Source organism: Mustela lutreola, chromosome 12 (genome assembly GCF_030435805.1).
Source record: "Mustela lutreola isolate mMusLut2 chromosome 12, mMusLut2.pri, whole genome shotgun sequence".
NCBI lineage: Eukaryota > Metazoa > Chordata > Mammalia > Carnivora > Mustelidae > Mustela > Mustela lutreola.
Window position 1 is genome coordinate 19,258,033 of NC_081301.1, and position 27,637 is coordinate 19,285,669.

The window sequence follows — 27,637 nt, forward strand, 5'->3', positions numbered from 1 at the left end:
CTGTGTTCTATGTCATGCCTCCCCCAATTCTGGCCATGGGCTGGGAGGAAGGGGTTATTTATCCCATTTGAGAGCCAAAGACACAGGCTCAGTGAGATGAAGACAAGACCCGCAGGTCACCTCGCTAGGTTCAGATGAGATGCAGGTCCTCAGGGTCTGGGACACCCCCTTGTCCCAGGCTGGTCATATCTGGGCAGTTGTCTAATCATGATACAGCGGCTGGTGGAAGGGGTCAGTGGGCTGAGGTGACTGCTATGGCTGATCCCTTGTCAGGAGGAGAAGTGAATCAGCACGGAAGAATTCAGCACAGAGCCAGGACACTGAGAGTCTCCTCCAGGACAGAGCGGCCGGCCACTTGTTCTGACAAGCCCTCTCCAGCTGGGAGCAGCCCTCATGGTGTGGGAAATCCTGAGTAAGGGCTGGAGCATCCAGTGGGGTAAGTCCATGGAGCCAGAATGAAGACTTTTACTGGGCCCCCATCCATGAAGATATATTTCTGGAAAGGCTGTGAAGGCTCATAAAATTCTATTTTTAAATACTCCACTGTTTCCTGGCCAGAGTGGGAGATACTTGTCCTGCAGCCCTGATGCCAAAGAGACTCAAATACAAGCCTCTCCCCACCTCTGTCACCAACACACACTCAGTCTGGCTGCAGTGAATCTCTTTCCCATTCCAGTAGATGAAATTGGTGGAGATGGCAAAATACAGACATTAACCCTGTTGGCACCACCACCACCAACATGGCCCCCATCAGCATGGGCACTGTCACCAACACTGCCACTGTCATCACCATCACCATCATTGTCAGCACCCTCACCATCTCTACCATTATCACTATCATCACACCGTCTCTACCATCATCACCACCATCTCCACCATCACTAATACCATCACCTCCACTATCACCATCATCACCACCATCGCTACCACCATCACCTCCACTATCACCATCATCACCACCATTGCTACCACCATCATCATCTACACCTTCACCACCATTACTAATATTATCACCTCCACCATCACCATCATCACCACCACACCATCACCACCATTATCACCATCACCACCATCTCTACCACCATCACCACTATCACTGTCACCACCTTAATACCATCACCTCCATCATCACCATCATCACTATCACATTAATCATCACCATCATCATCTCCACCATTATCACCACAACCATCATCACCATCATCATCACCATCTCCACCATCATCATCACCATCTCCACCATCATCACCATCACCACCATCATCTATATCAGCAGCATCTCCACCTCCACCCAACCATCAACATTACCACTACCACCATCACCACTACCACCAGCTTCCATTTCTTCCTCCAGCTTCATAAAGACAATATTTATTTTCTGGCACGTTGTAGAAAGCACTTTCCTTTCCAAAGTTTCATTGACTCTTTAAAGATCAGAAAACCAAGTCTCACAGAGAGGCAGCATGATCTGCCTAAGGTCACACAGACTGTGGGTTCTTGAGCCAGAACTCACCCTCTGGCCTCTGGGCCCAGGGCTATTTCTGCTGTACGTTCCCGCCCATTCGTCAGCCATGAAACTCAAGCGTTTACTAAGAAATAGCCCCTGGAATGTTGGAGTGTGTTCCTTCCAAATCCTTCATTGTACCAAAAGCGTGACCCAGAGAGGGCAGCCGTGAGTTCCTACTGGGGGATGGTGGCCAGTGCCTCTCTGGCTAAGTACCCCCAACCCCCTGGTAAATTCAGTGTGGCTGAATGTGGGACAAGGTCAGCAAGGCTAGGCTCACAGAGGCCGTGGCAGCCAGACTGAGGAGGGTGATCCTGGTCTGAGGGCACTTGGGAGCCATGGGAGGCTTGGGGCAGGGGAGGGATGTGGGTAGATTGTTCTCTGGGAAACCCCTAGGTGGAGGAAGCAGAAGGCCTTTAGGCAGCTGCCATCAAAAGACCTCCTGTCCAACTGCTTGAACAGACATGGGTGGTACATGTGCCCAGACACCCCCGGTGCTGGCACGAAGCCATGCACACTCACCCGGACGCCAGTGATGCCAGGGGGGCCAGGGGGCCCGTCCTCGCCCATCAGTCCCTCTTGGCCTTTGTTGCCACATTCACCATCAGGCCCAGGGTCACCCCTGTCCCCCTAGGTTGGAAGGGCATGAGGAGGAGAGAGAGAAAAAATCAGTCCCTCAGCCAATCAGAGGCACTAAACCTCAAGGCTCCATTTGGATGTCCACAGCCAAGCAGCCCCTGGATTTCCCGTGATGGATCCCTGAGCCACCAAAAGGGTCAGGGTGGCATGTCCTGGCAGGTGCAGGAAATACCCCAGACACGGTACTCGGGCCAGGGAGAAAGTCACTTAGAGGGAACACAGGACCTTAACCACTCCTGCCCCCCAAGTTCACAAGGAGGGGACAGCTTTGGGACATTCAGGCTCTTTCTCCCCAACACTGACACAGGGGGAGGACAAGAGTCTTAAGACCCCGAAGGGAATTTTAGAAAAGGAAAACAATTCACCCAATCCTGCCTCTCAGAACCAACTCCATTTTTCTGAGTTGCCTTTTCAACCCTTGTTTACATGCAAATGATTTATAATACTAATAAAGCAAAGGTCATAGTTTCCATTGCTGTGTACCAGGCGCCAAGCAGTGGGACAGCCGACTGAAAGCAAGGAAGCTAGTTAGCAGTACGTGAAGCTTTAAAGACACAATCCAAGTGCAGCTTGGTCCATGTTGTTTTGTTTTTTGCTGTCTGACTCTATTGCGAACAGCATCTCCCATTGCTGTCTGCTCTGCACGGCTCTCGTCCTTGCCGGCGGCAGAGAACTTCCTCGTCCAGAGGATGGCAGTTCACAAAGGACACAGCACCTGCCACATCCGGGCCACGTCGTCCTCACAGGCGGGGCTGAGGCAGGCTGGGGGCAGAGCAGGGATGAGGGGCGCCGCATAGGCAGCAGCCCCAGAGGAACAGGGTGGTGTGCCTGTCTGCAGGTCGCCTCCATCGGGGCTGGCGGGCCTGGCAGGGCGTGTGGCCAGTCTGCAAGGGGCTGAGCTGGGACTGGTTGGAGACCCGTGGGAAAGGGGATGAAGTCATGGCCAGGAGGAAGGGGTGGGCGGGGGAGCAGGCTGGGAGAAGGGGAGAGTGTCTCTGCCAATTCTGTTTCCAGGCGCCACACTTTACAAGGAGCGCTGATAACCTGGTGTGGGCCCTGGAGAAAGATCAGGGTGCGGAGGGCATGAAGCTGGATCCTGGGTTCTAGGCACAGGAGGCTGGCGCAGGGGTCTTTTGGGGCGGTTTCTAGCTCAGCTATAGGGGATGGGGGGAGACTCCCTACTGAAGAGGGGTCAAGAGATAGCATGAATAAGGGGGAGAGGCCACTCCAAGCGGAGGCGTGGGCCAGCGCACAGCAGATCTGGGCACCCGGAGAGGGTCGGACAAGTTGGTGTGTGAGATCCGTCCCCACTGAGATTGCGGCAGAGAGACAGGGTGCTGTCCTGATGGCTTTTCTGCGGACCCCAGCTCCAGGACCCCCCTTCTGGCTTGTTATCCCTGGCCACCTGCTCTCCCAGCTCTCTGAGGCAGGCAGCCTGTCCCAGGGGGCTGGGCTGGTTTTCAGAGAGGGGCCCCAGCCTGGCACTGGAAGGTGCTCCAGCTCCAGGGGTTGCCCAGACACCCTGCCCTCTCCAGCCTGGCATAGCAAACTTGTAGCTCCCCTACAGAATAGGCTCTGGGTAGGGGGGTCCTGGAGAATCCTAGAGTCCCCCGGACATCCACCCATGCTCAGAAGAGCCTTACAAATTGTCTAGCTCAAACTTCTTGATTTACAGATGGGGAAACTGAGGCCCAGGGAGGAGGAGCCTTCCCAACCACACATGGAAGTCAGCGGCCGAGCATGCGTGAGACCCTGGGGTTCGGATTCCGAGGTTCTCTGTGCAGGAGACAGTATCTCCCTCACTCCTGGGGTTATGTCGCTTAAATTTGAACCTTGCTCCCACCTCTCAATGGCTATGTGACCCTGGGCAAATTTCCTCATTTGTAAAGTAAGCAGCAAAGGGTTACTATGGGGATTGAAAGAGCTAATCCGTGTAAGTAGCTTAGCAGGGCGTCCGGCACGTGAGTTCCAGACGAAGGTTAGCCTTCCCAGGAGTCACCACCACCGTCCCTGCCACCATCTGCTGCGAGTCAGCAAACTCAACAGAGATCGGCAGCAGAAAAGCACGCTGCAGACTCTCACGAACTGTGTGTGTCCGGGAGGTGGTTTTCCCCATGAAGGCCATTCTTGGACAAACACCGTGAAGACAGCACGGTGTCTCCTGGGTTTCAGGAGGACCAGAGAAGATGCTGGATGTCTGCAGCAACTACTCTGACCCAAGGTCCGAGACAGAACTGCTTTGAAGGGAGTGGAGGAGGAGGAGGAAGACGTCAGTGCCAGGAGCCGTGCGGAGAGATCAGGAAGGACCAGGTGAGACACTCATGCCTTGAAGCCCCACCTCCCATCCCACCTCAGCACAACTCCAGGGAGAAGAAAGGTGGCTGGCCAGAAATGGAAGAGGTCCCTGTGCCGTGACTCAGTTTCCCCATCTGTCACGTGGGGATGGGAATGAATCCAGCTCCCAGGGCAGCTGGGAGAAGGACACGGGTTCAGCCACATAGAGCTCTCAAGGCAGGTGATGCGAGCACACGGGGAGTATGCTGAGAATTTTAGCTAGAATGTTCTTCAGCGTCACTGCCATTCAAGCAGGCATTGGGCAAAGGGTGTGGCGGGGCTGTCCTGTCCTCCCCTGCTGCAGGGGCCTGCTTGTACCCTAGGATGCAGCCGAGCTGGAGAGGAGAGGAGGCCGACGGATGGCAGACAGGGGGCGCTCTCGGCCTTGCAAGAAAAACCCGGGGCCGCTGGGGAGCCAGCCAGGGGCCTGTCCCAGAGCCACCCTAGTAGACAGGGAAGCCAGGGACCCAGGGCAGCTATGGGCATGGGGCAGTGGGCATAGGGGTCTGGGGATGGGGCAACTGAGGGCCACTTATCTGAGATCACATGGAGAGTAAACGGGTGACAGAGGGAATCCTGGGATGTGGCCCTTGGGCCCTTGCGTGAGGAGCTGACTCAGTATGACAGGCCACTCTGGGGAGAGCCCACCTAGTACTGGGCCAGGGTTAGGGCTGGGCTAGGGCTGGCAGCCAGGGACAGGCTTGTGCTAGATGTGGAGCTGGTACGTCGGAGAGGGACCCCCGCCGGCCTCATAGTGCAGGGGAGCCCTGGAGCTTCCTGAAGGTGCCCGCACCTTCAGAGGCATCTACGGGACGTGGCCGGGCTGAGTCAGGCAACAGTGAGCCCTGGGTTTGAATTGTGGATTCTCCACTCACAGCCACAGACTCTGGATGAGTGCACCTCTGTGTCTTTCGGAGCCTCAGCCTCCACACCTTTAGAACGGGTGCATGGTGCAGAGAGGGAGCTGAAGCTTCAGTCTTATCTGTGCCAATTACTGGCTGTGTGTCTTTGGGCAAGTTGCTTAACCTCTCTGTGTTTCAGTTCTCTTATTTAAAGACAGAATGTGGGGCGCCTGGGTGGCTCAGTGGATTAAATCCTCTGCCTTCGGCTCAGGCCATGATCTCAGGGTCCTGGGATCGAGCCCCACATTGGACTCTCTGCTCAGCGGGGAGCCTGCTTCCCTTCCTCTCTTTCTGCCTGCCTCTCTGCCTGTTTGTGATCTCTCTCTCTGTCAAATAAATAAATAATAAGTCTTTAAAAAAAAAAAAAAAGACAGAACTTACCCCACAGCATTAACTGAGGTGTTACATAAACAAAGGGCTCAGCACAGTACCTGATATACTGGTGACAAGCCCACCATGAAGAGTGGCTTACAGGTCATGGGCGGTGATGATGATGATTTTCCTGATCTTTTAGGATGTTTGCAAGATAACAGAGAGCTAAGCTGCTGGCTCTGGGTCTAGCCCAGAGCAGGCTGTCCAGACACTACCCTTAACCGAAAGACGCTGTAGTTTTGAGAAGGGTAGCAGTGAGGAGTGGAAGGGGGGATGGCTCCTAGCCCCGTCTGAGCAGGGCAGGAGGCAGTGGCGGGCAGGGGAGTGTATGGGGGGTGGGTAGGTGTGTGCTTGCCATAGGGGCTGGAGCTCTGGTCTCAGAGCTGTATGAGAACATAATGCTTCCGGGGAAAGCTCAGGTCTTGGATGGGAGGGGAATGCAAGCAGAGGTAGAAGACGGTTCCAGAACACACCCCTGTCCCCCCACCCCCTGCCCCCCGATCCCACCGCAAGACACTCACCTTCAGTCCATCAGGCCCTGCGGGGCCACTGTCACCCTCGAGGCCTGGCTCTCCCTGGAAAGGGTAGTAGGGAAAGATGAGACATTCCCGTGGACGGGGCCCAATGTGCTTTTACTTCCTCCCCCTCCTTGGGGCGGGACCCCAACCCTGCTGTCTCCGGACAATATGGCCCCAGAATGCCCGGCACACAGAAGATGCCCAACAGTGGCTGAACCAGTGAGCGAGCCGGGGGCTAGGGGGTGGCTGGGGTGCCCACTGCCTGCTCTTCAGAAAGGAGGAGCAGACCCCGAAGCCCCAACCTGTCTGCAGGGTGGGTCACCTGGGGGCTACCCCAGCTCACCAGTTACAAAGTGTCCTAGTTAGTTGGTTGGCTGGTAACTCGGCTGCTCAGTCGTTAAGGCTCTGATGTCATACAGACCTCAGTTCCCCCGCTGGGCTCCCCATTCGCTGACGGTGTGACCACAAGCAAACTGCCTAGCCCCCATGGGTGGCTGTTTTCTCATCGGAAGGTTGGGCTGGCACTACTTCCTGTGAGGGTGCCTGTGAGGCACAGTGTAGACAGCCCACGAATGGCAGCCATTTGACATATCGTTTCGGCAGCTGTAGGGAGCTCCCATGGAACTCCCCGTGGAATCCCATTTCTCAGATGTGGAAGGTGAGGCCGGCCTTAAGACTTTCCGGTCAGCAACTTCGAGAGCGATGCCAAGACCCTGAAATCCCCATCTGGCCCTCAGCTAGGTTCTCTGCTTGCAGCCCCCGCTCCAGAGATGCCCCTGGCCTTCTGAGACCTCGAACTGGCCGTCAGATTAGTTTGGGTCTCTCTCGGCTTTCAGAGTTCCTGGCTGTGCAGCATCCGAGCCTGAAGGGGCCTCAGAGGTCATCAGCGGCAGGGATGACAAAGGCACCACAAGCGTGGAGACACCATCCTTCTTGGGCCTGTGGCAGATGTCACTAATGGATCTACTAGAATGTGGTTCCGTAAGAACACGGCCTCCTGTTACTCGCTGCTCGGTTCCCAGCACTTTGAGAGAAGGGCCAGGCACACAGTGGGCATCGAGTGAGTGTTCGTCACTCTCATTCCTACTGTGCCTAGATGGAACCTCAGAATCCTTCTTAACATAGCACTCGAAGAAAACCGTACGGATCAGTCTTTGTTGACACACAAGAGTTACCATCTTGGGGTTTCGGGCTGCACATGCATCCTGCCTTGCCCTGTGGTCTTTCTTGCTCCTTCCACATCTTAACTCAATTTGTGGCGCCTCGGTTGACTCCGGGCAGGGGGAGCACGAGGCATTGGAAAAACAGGGGAGATAAGAAATGAAGGGCACCTGCCTCTGGTGCCCCCAGGAACTGAGGCCCACACTAACACCCCCTCCCACTGGGACCCCACCTTCTGCACCTGGCAGATGCTACAGGATGCCTGCTCTGTGCCCCTCCCAGTACGCCTGCAGCCACATTTGGGCAAAGACTGTATAAACTGGGCACGGAGCATAGAGAGGTGGACAGAGAGGCATCCCAAAGCTTCTCAGAGGAAGGCAAGCTTTGTGGGTTTCTTTTCAGAAAAGAGAAACATAACCTTCCATGGAAGAGTTTCCAAGGATGATAACAGGTGTTTTTCAAAAGTAAAAGTGCTGCAGACCATTTAAGTTTGGATTAATCCAAAAGGAACCACTGTCTTGGCTGCTGGCCTTCTCAGAGCCTTGAAAATGCTTACTGCTAATGTGGGGAGGGAAGAGTGAACATGCAGTGAATCCCAAACACTCTGACCACAAGATCGTTTTCTTCCAAGAGTGCCTCTATGTTGTGGAAATGCTAGCTCAGCAAGAGAGATGAGATGAGGCTATAGGAATTCACCGTCTCTTTCTCCCAGAGGCTCAGGAAGGTTGAGGAAAGCCCTTCCCCCGACCCAAGTGCCCCACAGGTGACTTTCCAGGAAGAATGAATTTGCTTTTGACTTACCCGCTGCCCAATGAGGCCCTGCTCCCCAGGGGTGCCCAGAGGCCCAAGGTCACCCTAGGAGAAGCCAAACACAAGTCCATGGGGGTGGGTCGGGCCAATCCCAGCCCTTGCTTCGCTTTGCTGTCCTCACCAGCTCTGATTTGGGGTGGGAGCTGGGGAAGCCCCTCCTTCCCGAAAACCAAAGCGACACTGCAAAATGCCAACCAGAGCCCCTGCTCCAGGCCCCCCCGGGCTGTGTGGGTCTCAACACTGAAACCTCACAACAACCCTGCCACAGAAGGGATCTTCTTTTACGAATGGAGAAATCAATGCTCGGGGTCACGTCACTAGCCCAAGCCCATAAGGCTAAGAAGGGACAGATTCAGGATCCAAACCTGAGTAGTTTGGCTCCAGGGAGGACCAGAGGCAGGGATGGCAAATCTGTGGCTGACCGCCTTCTTTACTCTCCCTGAGAGCCTTGGAAAGAAACCCAAAGGAGGAAGAGGCCCGAAATGAACCAGAGTAAATGTCACCTGTCCCCACAAAAGATCACCACATGGGGATTTCTAAACTAGTCTCCCTCTGTGCCGACGTCTGGATGGGGGGGTGGGTGCCAGGAGGAGGGGGAGCGCCGAGCCCCCAGCCCTGCCCCAATCCGGACAATCCCATTTCCGTCTGTTTTAGATAGGACGCACTCTCTTCCACAACAGAGCGGGGACAGGGCTCTCCCCAGAGCCCCGGCATCAATGGGCGCCTGTTTCCCTTGCAGGTAATGAGGGGCTCGGGGACTGAAATGCAGATGGTATCTCGGGAGGCCAGGAGGTGCGGCCGCCGGGGCGTGGGGCAGGTGTGCCTTGTGCCAGGGAAAACACCGCTGGGCAGGGGGCCGGGGTGGGGGCTCCGGGTGGGCTGGGCCCGCCACTGTGGCCGTAGCCAGGACCCGCTCCCCGGCCAGAAACACAGAGAATTCATTATCCCCACACAAGAAAGGCCCGTTTCTCTTCCGTGGGGAGGACGTGGCCGCCAGCTGGAAGCTGGTTTCAACAAGTCAATTTTCTCTTTCATCTTGCCTTACCTTCATCCCGGCTTCCCCGGGAAGGCCCGGTTCTCCCACCGCACCGGGCGGCCCCTGCAAGAAAATGCCATTGGTCCCTCCTACAGCAGGGCTTGGCCTCACTGTAAGGGAGGAGAATAACTGAGGTTGCCCCAGAGAGGGCAAGGAATGTGCCTGAGGTCACACAGCAGGAGAGACACAGAGCTAGGGGTAGGCTGCGGGCCTTCTGGGAGCTTGGGGCTGGGACCACGGGGCGGGTGGTGGCTGCGCCCAGGCGGATGAGCCCTGGAGGGGGCTCCGAGGCTGCTGGATCTCTCTCCTTCCCCACGAGTGTGGGTTACCGCATGAGGAGCCCCTTGGCGAGCACAGGGAGGAAAATAGCATGATTCACATAACAACAGGGGAGGAAGCCAACCGAGGCTGTATTCAGGGTGGACGGATCCCTGTGCTTTACTCCAAAGCTGGGCCAGGATGCCCACGGGGGGAAGGGGTCCGAGTCATTCCCAGTGGCATGGCTACAGCTCCTGCACGAAGCTGCGGCTCCGCTTCCTTCTCTGACTAAGGCAGAGGGGTCTGAGGCCCCTCTAAAGCGCATGCCCTGTAAAAGACAGGTCCTGCAGGCAAACCTCGGTGCTGAGCAGAGAAGTTCCCACAGAGGCGGGGAGGCAGGGGGCACTACTTTTTCCCTTGGTGGCACAGAAGAGGCACTGATAACCCACCGGAGGGTCCCGGCACCCCTGCAGGCCATGCACTGCCCTGGGACCTGGAGCCCAGCTCCTCCCCCTACTTTATTAGCCTGATCTGTTCCCCCTACTTTATTAGCATGGATCTGCTCTCCTGTGAGTGGGGTTGGGGGTGGGGGGGCTGGGGGGTGTCTACCCTTCGGTTTCTGCAGGACATAGGACACGACCATTTCCCAGGTCAGGCCTAGGATCCCCCAGTGGAGGAGGGCCACGAGGTGCTGATACCGCCCCAGCAACATCACAGGACAAGCAAGGGGCCCTCAGCACTCACCTTGGGGCCCATCTCTCCCGGAGGACCAAGTGGCCCCTGGGGTCCCTGAGGGCCCTGTAAGACAGACAGACAGACATACAACAGTTTGAGAAGGTAGCCTGGGTCCTCTCTGGGGCCTGAGGCCCAATAGTACAGGGTGCAGAGGCAGGTAAGGGAGAAGATCCAAGAACCTGGGACTCTGCTGCCGTGCCCCCCACCACCTGCCTTGCCAGGGACCCACTGCCTGCAGCTCCTCCCTCACCACCAGTCTCCTGCCTCTCCCTCAAACCATCTGTACTGTCTTCTCCTGTTTCTCTCCCTCAAACTCAGGGACCCCTCTCCCACTCAGAAACCTTCGAGCCCTCTGAGCAGCCTCGCTCACTCTGTTCCATCTGTCTGAATGCCCTTCCACCCGGGATCCACCTCTGGAAACCCCCATTCGGCTCCTGGTCAATTCACTGTTCAAATCAGGTCTCCTTGAGCCTATCAATGTGGGACTGTAGCACAGCCCCAGGGGGCAGGAGCCTCCTGTCCCCCCACCCCCCTGGCCCACCACAGGGATCCCTCCTCCTCTGTCCCTTGAAGCTGTCCTCTCCTGTCTCTCGCCAGCAGTATCACTCCACTGCCTCCTCAAGGGGCGTCCTGACACTTGGGCTGTCCCCCAAACCTGTCCTTCCAGGGAGACCTCCTGAAGGGTTATCTTGGTTTCAAACCCCTCACTAGCTCCCGTCCAGACCCTGTAATGCCTATACTCGGTCCCTTGGAGACCTGAATACTCTGTTCCTTCAGCTTCTCACTGGGCTATGCACCCTGTATACATTTGCTCATTTCATCTTTACAACAGGATGGCATGGTAGGGACAACTATTCCTGATTACATGCAAAGAGAAAAAAAAAAAAACTAGGCTGGAGGGTAAGTGAGCTTAGACGCCAACCCAGAGCTCCCGAGCTCCCTGGCCAGTGCCCCTCCCTACCCAACCCCCCCCCCCCAAGGCCTGTGCCATCAGCGTAACAGAGGCCTGGCCCCGTCCCTCTCCAACCTCCTTGGCTGACCACATCCCACACTCCCAGGCAGGGGCCCAACTGGGACCAGCCCGCCAGGGGCAAAGAGGCCAACGAGGGAGGAGCAAGCACTTACCGGTTCTCCTGGGAGGCCCTTGGTGCCAGGGGGTCCTGAGGGACCCGGGATGCCCTGCAGAGAAGAACAAAGGTGACCTCAGTCCCTCTCTGGCCTCCTTCGTCTTGTATGGAAGCCTTCGCCGTGTGTGAGGGGCCCCACTCCCCCACCCGCCATGTGACCCAAGGGGAGCCTGGGTCTCGGGGGAAAGAGGCAGGCCAGAGGGTCTTCAGGGCAGCATGGGCAGCCGGAACCCGTGTGGTTTCCACGGCACTGGGGGAACTGGGTACCGCGGCTCTTAGCTCCCGGCAAAGCCCCTTGGAATTTCCAGAACTGGTGCTACTTACGGGGAAGCCTCGCACGCCGGAGGGCCCGCGTTCACCAGCCGCACCCTGGAAGCAGATTTGGGGTCTTAGAGGCACATATGGGCCGGCAGGGAGCGGGGAGGGGGCTGGCAGCTTCGGCCTGACGTACCTGCTGCCCGGGCTGGCCCGGTCTGCCCTGCGGTCCGGAAGGGCCCTGCGGGAAGCAAAGCAGATGAGGGCAGGAGAGGGTACGCTGGGGGACACCTCATGGACGTAGGACCGCACTCCGTGGGAGATGGAAGGAACCTGTGTCATCACCAGACCCACCCCCTCTCCCTGTTGTGCAGGTGGGGAAACTGAGGCCTGGCAAGGGGGGTGGTTTGCCATAGTCGTCATCAGCTCTGGAGAACCAAGGACCCCTCACTCCTGCTGGGAGTGGAAGCAATCTCGGCTCCCGGGGGGGCTCTGGAGGGGACAGGGAGCCCCAGGGAAGGGGTCAGAGGGCACCCGAGGTTCCCTCCCACTCTCTTTTACTCCTGCCTCCTCTGGCTCCCTCTAATTCACGACTCTCTCTCTGTGCTCCTTCTCCCCAGACCCCAGGCTCAAGCTCCAAGACCAGGAGGAGCGGCCCGTGATCTCCCATCCTCTCTTGGACTCCCCACCGCCCCCAGGGGCCTGGCGCTGAGGAAGGTGTGAGCCTTGGTGCCCGGACTCCTGACCCAGCGTGGGAGATGTGAGGAAGGCAGCTCGTGGGGTTGGTACCTTCAGGCCCCTGGACCCCTGCTCCCCGGCTGGTCCATCTGGTCCTCGGGGGCCCTGGAATAGGAAAAAGGGACTAGCATCGCGGACAGCAGCGGTCTCCCTCGGGCTGAAAACCAGGAGGCAGGGCTGCCCAGAGCCTCGGGCCTCTTCCAGCACAAGCCTAGGGCTCCCTTCTCCTCCTGTTGTGCGCACGCCCCCACCCTAAGGCAGGTCTCCCACACGCAGCATGCCTGCTGAGATGGCGAGGCACAGGGCGACTCCGCTAGAGGCCCTGATGTTCTGGAATAGGGCTGGGGGTGCACGAATGACCCTGTTGAAAGAGACTTCGGAGGTCAAATAGCCACACACCTCAGAATCAGGTAGGCCGAGGGCTGGATACATGTGGCCAAGTCACCACAGTTAGCCCCTTGGACTTGGCTGCTGCACCCTCTTCCCCAAGCACAAGTGAGGCAGAAACAGGTGTCTGAACCACAGCCCTTGGGGGACATTGACAGGGAGGGCCCCGGGAGGGTCGGCATGTGGCTCAGTGTGCAGAGCAGATGTGCGAGTTGGTCTGACCCTGCTCACAGATGGAGAGTGACAACATGCACAGGGGCAAGAACAGGGCGGGGCTCAGGCATCTGTTCCATGGAGTCCTAGACAGCAGCCTTATTCCTTTGAAAGCTGGGAGCACATCCCCAGCACCCCCCGAGGCAGGCCCTTCCCCCACTGCACAGATGGGAACACTGAGGCCCAGCCAAGGGAAGTGACTTGTCTAAGGTCCCTTAGCACACCAGCAGGTGCATCCCCTCCGCGGTTCTACCCACTGGCTCAAGTGATCCCCCTTTATGGGGACTCCTACAGAGACACAGATGGGACGGGGTCCTCTGGAAAAGGCCCCCTGTAGAGACCAGTGTGGTCTTTGTCCTGCAGGGGACCGGAGAGGTCATGGTGGCAGGGAGATGAAGAAGGTCTCATGCAGACGGCTGGCCCATCCTGACCTGGGAGTTGGAGGCCAGCCACAAAAGGGGACCGGGAACACGTCTGGGTGGGGGTTGGTGGATGAGGGATGAGAAAAATAGCATGAAGAAATCATTTAAAAATTGAGCAAGGAAACTTTCAATTAGTAATTGAGCCAGAAAAAGCCACAACTCCTCTTATCTGCTACCTGGGGCTCCCATGGCTTTAAATATTGCCTGATGGATTGAATAAACCTGGACAGGCAACCGTGCTAAGCCTCAGTCATCTTGTCTCTGAAATGGGGATGAGAATCTCTCCCTATGGCGAAAGGCAAGGCACCTGGCCTCCTGTCAGCACTTGGTAGTAGCTGGCCTTGCCAGAGGAGGCAGCAGCGCCCCCCACCCCCCGAGGCCAGTGACACAGAGGAATGGCCTGGAAGATCTGGATTTAGTCCCTTCCTCAGGACAGGCAGCTCAGAGCAAGCTACAGAGAACCAGCTGAGAGTTTCCATAGATCCAATACAACAGAAGATTAGCTGTGGGTGCTAGTCCTTGTTCTGTGGCTGGATGGCTGTGTGGCCCCAGGCAAGCCCCTTCCTCTCTCGGGGCCCCTCTCTCTCAGATGGACATGATCAGACCATGTGTTAGACTTTCCACTCCTGGTTTGTGGACAGGTGCCTGGTGGAGATGGAGTGAGACTGAGGTGGGGACATCCCAGGTCTTAGGAGCTGGGACAGAGCCTGAGCTGATGGGTGGGCATCTGGGCTCTCCTGAGAGATGGCTTCTGGCCCCTGGCCTCTGTCTCTAGCTGAGCCATAAACTTCCCTGGAAAGGATCACTCTGGGACTGCAGGGAGGCCCAGAGGTGTTAATAGTTTGCTGTGAATCACATGGCACCGTATTTATCCCAGGAATCCAAGCCTTTCTGAGAGAAAGTTTATGTCATATACAATAATTGTAGTAGCAACAACAGCAGCAGTAATGATACTGAAAGGTGTTATCCTCATTTTGCCATAAGGAAACAGCCCATGGTCACACTGCTGGAAAGTGGAGAAGCCAGAATTGAGCCAGAAGCCCATTTCTTTCCACCATAATCTGTTACTGCTTAGCAGTGTGGGAGTGAGCTCCCCGTCATGAAGGTGTGCAAGTCAGGGACTAGAGAAGTCTGCCATGATGGCTGTGCCTGGAGCAGGATGTTGGAGAAGATGATGTCTAAAGTCCCTCATACCTGGGAGATTGCAGTCCTTTGGGAGATCAGAGAGCTCAAGGAGATGCTGGTGTTGCTTGGGGGAAATAGGGCGAGCCCTTGCTGTATAGAGGGAGGAGGAGGCAACAGAGCCCCAACCCCCCTCGATCCCTGGCTCCCCAGGGCAGGAACAGGAGCAAAACAGCCACACATACTAACCCTTGCTCTGGGCCACTCTACATCTCATCCTGTGTCCCAAGGGTACCCCCATCCTGTTCCTTCCTTCTTCAAATGAATACAGGCTAGTCATCCCTGCTGGAGGCAGGCCTGGGTTTCCATCAGAACCATATGTCTGTACTCTTATAGCCAGTCCCCAGGAAGATGTTCGCAGTTGAAGCCAGGGTTATCTTTCACCCAGGCTGGGACAGAAAATGCGGTCAATTGCAGCTCTTGTGACAAAGGGATGGACGATCTAAGGGAGGTGCTCACCATGTGCAAGGCGCTTGCCAAGGGATTTAATCCCATGGCCATCCAGAGAGGTCAGTTCTGTGGCTGACCTCAGAGAGTCAGAGTCAGTTGCTCAAGGTCAAAGAGGAAGAGCCACAATTCGAGGCCAGGTCTGCTGAGTTCTTACCCCACTCATGGGAGTAGAGTCCAGTGTCAGGCATGTGAATCTCAGAATCCCTCAAAGTGGTTAGTGGAGGGAGATAGTGGAGTCTCCCAGGTAACAGGGCTTTTAGACATTGTCCTCTCCAACACCATGTCCCAGGCCAGAGCCTTGATGGCAGGCTTCTCTAGTCCCTGACTTGCACACCCCCTCTGACGGGGAGCTCACTCCCACACTGATAAGCAGTGAGTGGTGGTGCTGGGGAAAAAAAAAAAAACAACAAAAAAACCAAAAACAAAAACGGGCAACCTGCTAATGTGAGTTCAGATTCTGGATCCTTACAACCTTCTCCTAGGTTCATCTGCTAAGCCATACAGAAGTTAAGAAACTGGCCTGAGGTCCCAGAACTGGTAACTGAGAAGGCTGAGATTTATCCCTGTCCAGCCCCAGATCTCCCACTCTTCCAACTGAGGTCTGTGGACTCAGACCCTGTCAATAGTTCTACCAAGAGCCGAGGGCCTGAGGACCCATCTTGTCCTCTCTTGCAAATCAGCAAGGACACAGGCAGGTCCTCATACCCTCTTCATGGCACATATGGGGAAACCGAGGCTTGGAGGGTGGCAAGGTCTGGCTAAGATCACTTGGCAAGCCAGTTGCTACACACGGGACTGCCCAGAACTGAGCTCTTTTGCAGACAGGACGGCTGCCCCTCTAGGTACCTGTCCCCCAAAACACACACCGTGAAGTGGCCAATGGTGGACTATTAGGCCGGGGACCCAGGGGGCCGATCCCACTGGTTTTACATTCCTGCCAAACCCAGCAGGGGGGAGGAGCTCATGTTCCTGAGGCCTCCCTCCCAGCCCTGGAGACTTTTGATGTGGTTGGGAGCCTGGGTTTCCTCAAGCAGGACAGACATTCTTGCTGCCAGAGCTGAGAAGGGGTGCTAGAGAAAGCTGGGGGAAGCTCGGTGAGTTGAGGACCTGAATCTCCAGCTAATCTGGCTTCCTGGGGCAGGAGGCCATGTGCACAGGGTCAAGGTGGAACAGGCTGCCAATGGGCCTGGGTCCACTTGCAGAGACGAAGGACATGGCAGTGGGAGGGGCCCTGCTGGGCCAGAGGAATGCCTCGTAATCCCCGCCTCTCCCAGGCTGACTCCTGGCCATCTGGTTTGGGGGAAAATTTAAAACCACTTGAAATTCAGCCAAGAGGAGACTAATCACAGATCTCCCGTATGCAGCTTGGATATCAGGCCTGGGCTGTCGGCTCTACCTGTGCCATCATGGCTCCCTTCTACAAGGCTGCCTCGCCCGTATAGGGGTTGGGGGCGGAGAACCACTCCATCAGCCCTCCCTGCACAACTGAAAATGAGACTACTTTCAGTATGCAAAAGAGATTCTCTGGGTTCAAATCCCAGCTGGGGCACTTTCTCACTGTGCAACCTGAGACAACTGACATAACCTCTCTGTGCCTTAGTTTCCTTGTGTGTAAAAGGGAATGAAGCCTAGCACCTTCTTTGTAGAATAACGAGTCAATATAGGTGTTAGACAGCACCTGACCCATAGCAAGTACCAGCGGTGACTTCTGGTGACTGTGTTCAGGCCAGCCCCTCCTGAAAACCTTCTGTGGCTCCCCACTGCCTTGGGAGCACAGCCGATAGGCCTAACTGTGGTTTGCAGGCTTGCCACCTGCTCATTCTTGGTCTCATCTCTCTCCGCGGACCCTCTGTGGAACCAGTGGGGGCCTGTAAACAGGCTGTGCCTTCTCTCACCTTAGGGCTTTCCCTTGCCTGGAGCCTGGCACCGGCTGCAGGCCCCTCATCTCCCGGCCCCTCGTCTCCCTGAAGCGTGCTCTGATGCCCTGGACAGGCTCCCAAGCCGCTTGTGCTTCACTATGCACGCACCCAGGACCCAATACTATCTCCTTGACTTGCTTGATTGAGCCATGAGGCCAGGTGGGGTCACGCCTCTCCCCTCCTCCCATGGTACCTACAGAGCCTCCAACAGTGACTGGTATACAGCTGGCGCTAAATAATTGGTGGTGGAATGAATGGATGAACAAATGGACAAGACGCCGGTACCACAGAGCCTGTCTGTACCCATGGAATGGCAAGGTCTGGTGTTCAGAAATGGGCTGGAGAAGACGAGCTGGAAAGGGCAGGGGTGGGTGGGGGGGGAGTGCCAAGCTGACAGCCAGGCCCTGGATGAGCCTAAAACCCTGCCTGATGCCATGAAAATCACAGGTCTCAGAGCTGGGCACAGGGCAAGGATAGGAGGTTGTCAGGCAGCCCCTGCCAGCGCCAGCCCCCTGGAGGCTGGGCCCCACTTACCTGGCGTCCCTTTACTCCCCTCATGCCTGGGGGGCCTCGAGATCCTGGAGGGCCCTGTGGGGAGGAGAAAGAGTTTGGAGAAGCCGCCTTTCCAGAAGCAAGGGCAACAGGGAAGGCTGGGAGTGTCGGGCAACGCTGGGTGCGCATAGAAGGAATTGGCCCAGGGGGAAAAATCTGTCCCCCTGGAAGAAGCTGCCCACGGGCTAGAACCCTGAGCACAAGTCAGTGCCCTGGGTTCAATGTGGTGTGCCTCCACGTCTCCCAGGCATCTGCTAGTGAGGAGAAGCCTCCCAGGATGGGTGAGCCATTTCCTTCTGCACCTCAGAATCAACAACGGGAAGCTAGCATGACCTCCTCGACCAAAGCTCTCCTCAAGTGCCCATTTCCCCTTTTCCTTTCCACCAGCGAAGAGACCATGGCTGTCCATGTTGCCCCGCCCCCTCAATCCCGAACATCACCTGCCAGCCATCCAGAAGGTTCTGACCAGGGCAGAAAGAGTGAGCCCTGGGGTACGAGGGGGAAGAAGCAGACCACAGTCCCCAGGTGAGGGAGGGAAAGGCAGGGAGAAGGGAACAGGGCCTGACCCAGGGAAGCTGCCTGTTATATCTGGTTTGACGCAGGAACGACAAGACGCCCAAGGGGGAGACAGAGAAAGAGGGAAGGATGACACAGGGTTGTCTCTGTTCTTTGAACTCTCAACACCGGCACAGCACAGGCCTATGACCAGAAGCGAGGGATCTGTTGGAGAAACTACGAACCGTCTAACAATAAAAGAGGACAGAGGGTTGAAGAGGAAGCGGGCTGCCTGACGCCAGATCTCTCCTCCCGGTTCGGACCCAAGCGGCATCCACCAAGCAGCGCCTTTACCCACGGCCGGCCGGCCGGCCAGGACCCCTCCAGAGCCTCCCAGCTCGGCAGCAACTTCCAGGCTGGGCGTGCTCCTTCTACAAGCAAGACACAGCTTCATTCCCCTCCAACTACCAGAGAGAGGCCCAGCTCCATTTGGGGCCTCAGGAACAACTTGCTGTTCCCTTTTCTCTCTCTCCATGGCCTTGAGGGGCCCAGGTCCTCAGTCAGCTGCTGTGGAGGGGCTGATGTGTGGGGCCAGCTTCTAATCTGCCCCTTGTCAGCAGAGCAAGCAGGGCGTGGACCCTCACTCGGCCCAGTAAGAAGGCAGAGCTGATGCCTGGATGGCGGATGACAGGAAGATTGGGTGAGAACGAGCCATTTTATAGCGGGATCTCAGACTGCAGAAGGCACGCAATACATCACTGGGAGATTTCAGGAGCCAAGTCTTGACTCTGAAGCAGAAGAATAAAGGACTCAAAAGGACCAACTGCTTCCTCAGAGAACCAGGTTCAAATCTCTGCTCCGCCACTTCCTAGTTCTGTGACCTTGGCAAGGGATTTCAACTTGGCAGGCCTCAGTTTCCTCATCTGTGAAATAGGGTAAGAAGAATTTCTAGCTCCTGGAGTTGCTGGGAAAAGGAAATGACATGGGAAGTCCTCAATAAAGGGTAGCTCTCAGCTCTCTCAGTGTGGCAGGGGGCCAGAGACGGGAAGTCTGACTGGTCCCCCACCCCTGCGGCCATGAGGATAATGATCTCAGCGGCCTCAGCAGGCTGAGAGAGAACATGGATTTCACGAGATTGGAAAAGTGGGAAACTGCTCATCAGACCTGAACAGTGTCATCAGAAATGTCCCCTGAGCGGCAGTAGTCTTACAGGAATAGCGGTAATTAGCCTGCCTAGTAAACAGCAGTTACCACTACTCCCAGTCAGTAGACACTGAGCGAGGCAAGCAGCTAGCTAAGCATGACTTCATGCACTGATGGCACGGCTCTCTCACAGCAATCTCATAACGGAGTTTCATGCTGGCTTGCCGATGGGGAAACAGAGGCACGGAGAAGCTACAAATACTTCCAACAATCACCCAGCTTGTATGCGACGGGGAGTTCACTCACACCTGTCTGATTCTAAAGTCAGATTTCTGGACCTCAGTGCTACCCTGCTTCCCCTGGCCAGCCAGGAGGAGCCCCAGGAGGTCCAAACCATCCGCCCCATAGGGCAGCAGGAGCAGGTCAGGGGTAATGGAGGGGGGGGCGGGCATAGCGCAAGCACCACGTGACTGCTTTCACTCATTCTGAGCCCACCTCCAGAGCAGTGGCGAGTGCTGAGGACACAGCAGAGAGGAGGTCAGGGAAGCCCTAGAAGTAAGGGATTCGGAGGAGGCCAGGAGCTTCCTTCAGTGCACTGGCTTGGATGGCCCCACCGCTTTCCCACCTCCCACTGGGAGCAACTCCATTCCAGGCTTTCCTGCTCCCACTGGACAGATGCGGAGACTGAGGCCCAGGAGGCTGGAGTGCGGGCTCTCCTTGCACCTCTCTGCTTTGAGTTTTCTACCTCATCGAAAGGATTATGGGGGACAGATAGAGCCACCTGCTGCTCAGTACCTCTGTCTGGGGATGACGGTTACTTGTGTCCAGGCTTCTCATCCCTGGCTAGTCCCTCCGTATCCCTCCTCAGCAACTAGCACTGCCTGGCACGTAGTAGGTGCTCAGTAAAGTTCTGTTAATGAGGGAAAGGATGTTTATACTTGGCATTCCCCCTACAGGATCTTAAAAGCAGATATATTTTCTTTTTTTTTTTTTTTTTTTAAGATTTTATTTGAGACAGAGAGAGAGCCCACGAGCAGGGGGAGAGGGGCAGAGAGAGAGGAAGAGTAGGAGAAGCAGGCTCTCCACTGAGCAGGGAGCCCAATGCAGGGCTCGACACCAGGACCCTGAGATCATGACCTGAGCCAAAGGCAGATGCTTAACCAACTGAGCCATCCAAGCATCCCAGCAGGTGTATTATTATTATTATTATTATTATTTTAAAAATCATTCCTGCACCTTCAGGGCTGAGCATAGGCCCAGCACACAGCAGGTGCACAGACAAGTTTGCTTTCCTTGTTGGCACAGAAAACTGGGATGTGCATGCTTTCCTTAGATTCAGACCCTCCAAGGCTCCCATTTCCTCCCTCATCAGACTCCATCTGAGTCCCTCCGTCTGGTCAAGGAGTCCCTCCGTCTGGTCAACCCGAACCCATCGTCCTCTAGTCCTCCCTGGGATCCTGCCTGGGCTGATCCCCTTCCTCTATACCCTTTCTACCTGCCTGAAGCCCACCTCTCCGCCTCCCCAGAGGGGGTTCCCAGCCCTGAGTCCAAGCCCTGGCTTGAGTGAGAACTCCTCCCAGTCTCCATCCTCGATCAGCCTAGACAGAGGGAACAGAACCTGTGAGGGCTCAGGATGAGAGCCACCCCTCCCCGCCCCCAATACCACCCTCAGGAGAGTACAGGGGTTCCCCACCCCGGCTACCCTGTCTCTCTCACCCTTCCCTGCCGTGGGTTCCTCAGGAATCTCCCTGGTTCCTCAGTCATCACAAGAAGTTCAGGAGCCCTGTGTCCTCCGCACTGTGCTCAGTCCCTGTGTCCCCAGCATTTCTCATCATCTCCAGAGCAGGTGTCACTTATGTATTGGGCTGTCTCTCCCCCAAATGCCAGGACAGAAGCTCCTAAAGGACAGTGGGAGTTTTCTGCCCTGCTGATGGCTGCACCCCGACTCCCGGAGCTGGTCCCGAGGGAATGACCAAAGCAACAATGGAGACTTGACCAAGAAGCTCCTGTGCCGGGACCATTTCTATGCAATGAACACGAGTTGCCTGGGTTCACCTGACCTATGGGATTACGCTACCATGACCACAATGATCTTCTCTGTGTTTCAGATGAGCAAAATTTAGGTTCCAAGAAGCTCAATGATCATTCCTGGCAAAACAGCTGGGATTCAAACCCAGGTTTGTCTAACTCTGAGACCTGGACTCCTCAGTCTTACTGGACAGGGGTTTGAGCTCATGAGGGCTTTGCTTACCGGAGGTCCAGGCTCTCCGGGGGTCCCCACAGCACCGGGAGTTCCAGGATGACCCTACCGAGAGAGAGATGAGAGAGAAGGAATCAGGTGAAGCAGGTGATTCTTCCTCCTTCCACCCCAGCTGGCTTGGCCCTGGCCCCGGCGCCAGCCCGGCGCACAGGGGTAGCAGCTCGGCCTCCTGGAGGGAGAAGGAGCCGGTCTTCCCGAATGCTCGGGGTATATAGGAGCAGGCAGAAGAGAACAGAGCTGTCACCAGCCCAGTGGCGGGAGAGGGCAATCAGTACCCACTTGTTCCTTACCATCGATCCCTTGGGTCCGGGTGCGCCTGGGGGTCCCATCATGCCCCGGTCACCCTGTGATGGAGACAGCAAGTAGGGAGGTCATGGCCGGGGGGGTTGGCTCTGTAGGGGGCAGTGCAGAGGCCTTCCAGAGGCCAAAGAGGGAGGGATAGGGACTTGTCCAAAGTCTACAGTCACATCACCCAGGGTAGCAACAGGGGAAGGGGTGCTGGGATGTCACTCCACAGAAGCCAGGAACCCAATAAGCCCCAGGAGGCCTTAGCACCCACTATGGCATCCCAGGTAGCAGGCTACCCCCAGGCAAGGATGGTCCTGCTCAGGGATGCGCGAATGACATTGTCCCCTTTGATGCCAGCCCATGTCACGTGGTCCTCACTGGGCCCAGCCTCCCCTGTGCTGGGCTTGTGGAGGTGGAGAAGGCAGAAGGCACTCTCACTCTCCCCATCTGCTGCCCAAACACAGATGAGATGCTGGAACATCTGAGATGCAGCTCTTTTCCTCTGGATCCATCCAGACCAACCGGGGCAGAGACCGTGGGCGTAAGAGATAGATCGCTGGAGGAAGCGATCTTTGAATTTGAACTTGAAAAACAAATTTGAATCCTGCCTCTGTTTTTGTGGAGCCCTGTGTTTTGTAACCACAGACGCAAGTCACTGACACAGATACCAACGCGTAAGTGAGGGCATGGGTCTCGGTGCCAAGGCCCTTCAGCAGGGGATCTGACCCCCACCCCAGGCGCAGGGGAGTGGTGGGGAAGTCCTGCTTGACCCCAGAGAGCTGAAGGCTAACTCACCTAGGCACAGAGGGAGAAGGGGCAGGGGAGGAGGAGGCGTGTACCTGGCTGGGGGAAGGGGGCGGCACAGCCCATGGTTTGTAGGTGAGGAGGGACACGGAACATTGGAGCAATAAAGAAGGCCAGAGTTCGTTGGATGTTGCACTACAGTTGAGCAAGAACAGAACCGCCAGCGGCCACAGGGTGAAGGGCTCACCGAACCTTTCTGTACTGTTTTTGGCAACATCGTGTGACTCTGTAATTACGTCAAAATAAAAAGTTCACAGAGAAGCGGAAGAGGAGAAACTAGGGAAGGTGGAGGAGAAGGAGGAGGAGAAAGGGTCTGGGACGTGCGGCCATAAGAAGGCAGGCACGCAAACAGCCTGGAAAGGAAGGTGGGGCCCACGCACAGGCTTCCTTTCTCTGGCCCTCAGTTTCCCCGTCTATCCAGTGGGCATACTATCGGCTCCCCAGAACGCCAGCTTGCCAATCAGATTAGCCCCTAAAAAGAAAGCAGGTCCCCTCCAGGGCCCATGGTGGGAAAACGGAAGCTTGCAGGTTGGGAGCTAATGCGAACCCGATGATTTAGCTCTTCAGAAAGGAGGAGCCTTGGTTCTCTGGTCTGAAAAACAGAGCTGCGGGGGGGATTCCCGAGGCAGCCTACGGAGCCATGCCTGTCTCCCTTCTGTTGCCCACCCCGTGTGGCTCTAGTGCACAGACAGGAGGGCCCAGACCACGTGTGTGAGCTGGTTGTCACACAGGAGTCTGGCTGCACGTGACGATGCTGACAGGAGGGCAGAACAGAGCCCCAGGGGATGCTGGGACAGGGGACCATGGCTCTCTGAGGGTCTGGAATGCTAGGGAAGCAAGGAGAAGCCAGGGGAGAGAAGGTCACAATCCCCCGGGGAACGAGCCCCTTCTTCTTAAAATCTCCACCACAAGTCCTATTTGCTGATGAATTCTCCAAACATAACTTACCTTTTCTCCCACGATCCCTGGCTCCCCGACGAGACCAATGAATCCCAGAAGTCCCTAGAAGAAACATGCGCAAAAAGCAAGAGAGAAGAGGCAGTTGCGTGAATTCGGGGACGTGCCCAGTTTGAAAGGCAACGCGCCAGCGTCTCCCAGCCCCTGGGGGTCCTGGCCTGCGACCCCTGCCCCGCACCTGGGGATCCTGCAAGAGCGGGGTGCCACCGAGGAGAGCCGCCTCTCTCCAGGCACCGTCCTGACTTCCCTCGCTCCGCCAGATGGTTCTGATCTCGGAGCCAAGCGGTGGGGCGGCTGCCAGCATATCCCTGGGAGGCCACACATTCTTCCCGCGCCAGAAGCAGGCTGGGAGGCGGTTTGGGGGACGGGCTGTGGGGGGCAGGGGGTGCAGGGATGGCCCTTACGCTGTGCTGGGAAGAGCCCTGCCTGTTAGAAATCTGTCCCCATCTTCCAGGGCTCTGGGGCCGCTTCAAAGAGAGAAACAAAGCCGCTCGCCAGGATGGAAACAGTGCAACAGCTTCCGCCAAAAGACTCGATTCCACCGTGGGAAGCAGAGGCCTTTACACTGTCTTGTGAAAAGGCTTCCTCTGCTTTCTGCAGGGCACACACCCACTCCCACTGCGGTTCCGGTTGCTCTTTTTAACTCCACTGGGTGATAACTGGCCTCTGTGTTCCAGGGGCTCTTCTAGGCGGCTGCCCGCCTCGCTGGGCCCGAGGAGGCACGCACGCGCCCGCCCGAACAGCCTGGAGGAGCCCCTCGGGAAAGCAGACGTTTCCCTGTCCCAGCCCCACGCTCTTCCCCGCTGAGGAAGACTGGAGCCAGGGGGCGGGGGGGGTCCTACGCAGTGCAGAGGCGCCACCGTGGCTTTGGGAGAACGTGGGGGCTGCCACCAAGAGTTTCTGGGAGAATTGGGGAAGACTGAGGAAGGAGGGGATTCTTCCCATGTGATCTGCTCCTGGTCCCCCAGCCGGGTCCAGAAAGGAATGACGCCTTGAAGCTGAAGGGGCACCGGTCAAAGGTGCCAAGCTGCATGCTCAGGCAGTGAAGCTGGCCGACTTGTCCATCCACTAGGGTGAAAACATGGCACCCATTTCCAAAGGCTTAAGTCTGTGGTTCTCGGAGACAGTTTTAAATGGCAGCTTAGGCCACGACTGTGTGGGTCTTGCTGCTGTGGCTCCAAGGTCCATGCGCCTGTGCCTCCACCTGGGGGCCTCCACAGAGTGTGGCCATGAGCAGGGCACACACCTCCCCTCCCCGCACCAGCAACCCCACACCATCACCGCACCGTGGAGGTCCTGGTTCCCTGGGCTCCGAGACCCTTCAGGGTTGAAGTAGGAGGTGAGAGGGGGTGAGGTACAAGATATTAGGTCATGGCTAGTAAGTCACAGACAATAACCAAGTATCTGACTTTTGCAACAACTTCCTTTAAAAAATTAGAGCATTTTCTGGGCGGCAGCAGTGTGAGGAGCAACAGCTGGGACCTGCTGAGTGCCAAGCCCTGCACCTGACCCTTCTTCTGATATCATCACTCAGCTTTTGGGTGTGTAGACCCTGGGCAAGTCACAGAGCCTCTCCGAGCTTCATCCTCTGCAGAGGGTGGCCCTTCCCAGAAAGGTCTCTCCCTCTCTCCCCAGGGTTGTTCTGAGTCTTGAAGATAATGCATGGCACATGTAGACACTCAATAAATGTTAGCTGCCTCCCGTCTCCTTCTGATTTATTTTAAAAGGGCATAGGGTTAAGACAGAGGCTTGGGCGCCCCACGAGGGAGCACTCAGATGTTTAGAGGATGCTGAGGAACGGGAATAAAAATGGCTCTGTTAAGAGGCCCCGGGCCGACTGGCCCAGAGAAACAGAAATTTCATAGCTACTTTAAATTTATGAGTTGTTGGGTCCTAGAAGGCAGGCAGGTCATAAACCTCAAACAAGAAGCCAAACAGGACCTTAATGAATAAGGGCCATACAACAAGTGGCCCATTTCCCCACCCCGGCCCCCAGGACACCCATGGGGCGCTGTCCCAGAAGATCCTGGCTGGACTGTCCTGCGGGTGGAGATGAGGCTGGCCAGGAAGCCAGCCCTGGAGGCCCAGGGCTTCCACCTGGTCAGGGGAGTTGGGGGGGTGGGAAGCAGCTCTGACTGCTGCAGGCCCGGCTGGCTCCCCTTAAGCCAGCATGGGGACACGGGGAGGGGGCAGCTCTGTCACCTCCAATGGGTACCACACAGGCAGGTCTGAGTCCCTGATTTGGGGCAGGGGGCTGCCCTGGTCCTCACGCCATCTACAGATAAACGGCTGTTGTCTGCTTATGTCTCCTCTTCTCCTTCCTTCCTTCCCTTTCCTCGTGTGCCGTTCTGCCAGGCACTGGGGGTACATGGGAACAAGAGAGCTATAGGTCCTCCACGAGAATGGGCCTCTCCGGGGTTAAGGGCTTGCACGCCCAGCCTCCCCCTGGACAGAGAGAGCTGCTTTCAGGCAAAAGCCCAAGCCTGTGATCATCTCTGTATCCCAGCACCTAGGACAGGGCCTGCTGACCAGCCCTTAGCGCTCTCCCTAGCTGTCACAAAATGGCAAGGATTTTCCAGTCCCTCCAAGGCAGATCTTGGGAATCCAGTGGCGCGATGTTTAACCTTGGCCCTGACACTTGTGTTGCTGTCTGGGAGAGCCTGCCAAGTGACCTAACTTCCCAGAGCCTTCCTTTTCTCATCTGTGAAATGAGGAGAGTTACTATCACCCCAGGGTTGCCGAGGGAAGCGCAGGCAGGTACCGGGGCCTGGTACCCAACGGTCCAATCAATGGAGCCAATACTGTCATTTATCCGAGGGAGGACCTTATAACCTCTCCTGGAGACCCTCTGATTCTGCTGTGAATAAGAGACGCCTGCCCCTTCCCACATGGGAAGGGAGCCAAGGGCATAGCTGACATGCCGTCCCTGCATGCTCATGGGCAGCCATGGGGCTCAGGGTCTGCCTCACCATTCAGACAGGCCTGTCTTTCCAGCTGTGGTCCCAGCTAGCCAGGCAGCTCTCTGGGGGCTCTGCTGACCAGGCAGGCCTGCAAGATGCCCCAGGGCCGCGTGGCCACTCCTCTTGGCCTCAGCTATGCCACGCCCTCACTCAGTCACCCTTGCTAATCAGAGTGCCAATGTGGGCTAGGGTGCCGCAGTCCTAAACTGGGGTTTCTGGAAGATCCCGTGGATGGAATCAGGGGATCCTTGAACTTGAAGAGGCAAAAAAAAAAAAAAAAAAAAAGATCACAACTTATTCTCACTGTCCTCTGAAATTTAGCATTTCCCTCAAATCTGAGAGTAGGCAACAAACCCACGGTGCCTGTTACTGTCCCAGATATTTACACATCACATGACAGATTTCAAAATGCACAGATTTCAAAATGCGTCGCTAAGGCTTGTCACTGCTTCAAAAGTGAGGTCGTTATTGGACCTGCTCCTGGATCTCATTATTTAAGGCATTAGTAAAGGAGCTATCTAGGAATAGATCACATTTAGCACACTTTCATCATTGTATTTCAATATCATCAATTTCCTTTGTAATACTCCACTGTGCATTTTATGCATTTCACATTCTGAGAAGGGGTCCGTGAGCTTTGCCAGCCTGTCGGGGACAGAGCACAGTGCAAGGACACTTCGTGTCCCCGCATTCTAGGACTCTGAGGCTCTGTGTCCCGAGGGCCCTTACCATCAGCATAACTATGAAATTAAATTTGCTGATCGCATGGCCTTTTTTTTCCAATCAGGAAATATATCCAGGCCGTGACAGCCCTTCCAAACTCCCGGGCTTCCCACAGAATGCGCTTGAATGACACTGGAAAGGTTTCAAAAATCCAGTCCACCCCCTGATTTAATTCCTTTCTTCCCCCCAACAGATGTTGCCGGCCTGGTGAGGAAGCCCGTCGTGCACGACTCTCACGCCATTGATGGCGTTTCTCAGCCGAGGCAGATTCTTCAGGGTCCCCAGTGCCGTTCCTCGCTCCGGCATGGGGCAGCCCCTTGCAGGGTTCAGGGGGGCTTCTTTAAGGGAGGGGAGAAGATTGCTACCTTTACCCTGACCTCCAAGCCCAGAGGTCAAGCTTTCAGGCAGTGCCTGCTATCCGTCCCTCCCCCTCCACAGCACACACAGCTGCTTCTCGGTGGCACCGAGGATCCTGGGCCTCAATAATGAAGGT

The 27,637-nt window shown here is 56.3% G+C and overlaps 1 protein-coding gene across 6 annotated transcripts in view; it reads right to left on the reverse strand.

Moving 5' to 3' along the window:
* Positions 1-27,637, reverse strand: part of COL27A1 (collagen type XXVII alpha 1 chain) — a 137,135-nt gene that overhangs the window by 26,529 nt on the left and 82,969 nt on the right. For all 6 annotated transcript variants that reach the window (XM_059142186.1, XM_059142189.1, XM_059142188.1 and 3 more), the window contains 13 exons: positions 23,453-23,506; positions 21,703-21,756; positions 21,404-21,457; positions 17,497-17,550; positions 12,441-12,494; positions 11,848-11,892; positions 11,721-11,765; positions 11,395-11,448; positions 10,279-10,332; positions 9,286-9,339; positions 8,232-8,285; positions 6,273-6,326; positions 2,027-2,134 (listed from right to left, as the gene is read on the reverse strand). In XM_059142186.1, the coding sequence (XP_058998169.1) occupies positions 2,027-2,134; positions 6,273-6,326; positions 8,232-8,285; positions 9,286-9,339; positions 10,279-10,332; positions 11,395-11,448; positions 11,721-11,765; positions 11,848-11,892; positions 12,441-12,494; positions 17,497-17,550; positions 21,404-21,457; positions 21,703-21,756; positions 23,453-23,506 (738 nt within the window). The remainder of the gene's footprint in view (positions 1-2,026; positions 2,135-6,272; positions 6,327-8,231; positions 8,286-9,285; positions 9,340-10,278; positions 10,333-11,394; positions 11,449-11,720; positions 11,766-11,847; positions 11,893-12,440; positions 12,495-17,496; positions 17,551-21,403; positions 21,458-21,702; positions 21,757-23,452; positions 23,507-27,637) is intronic.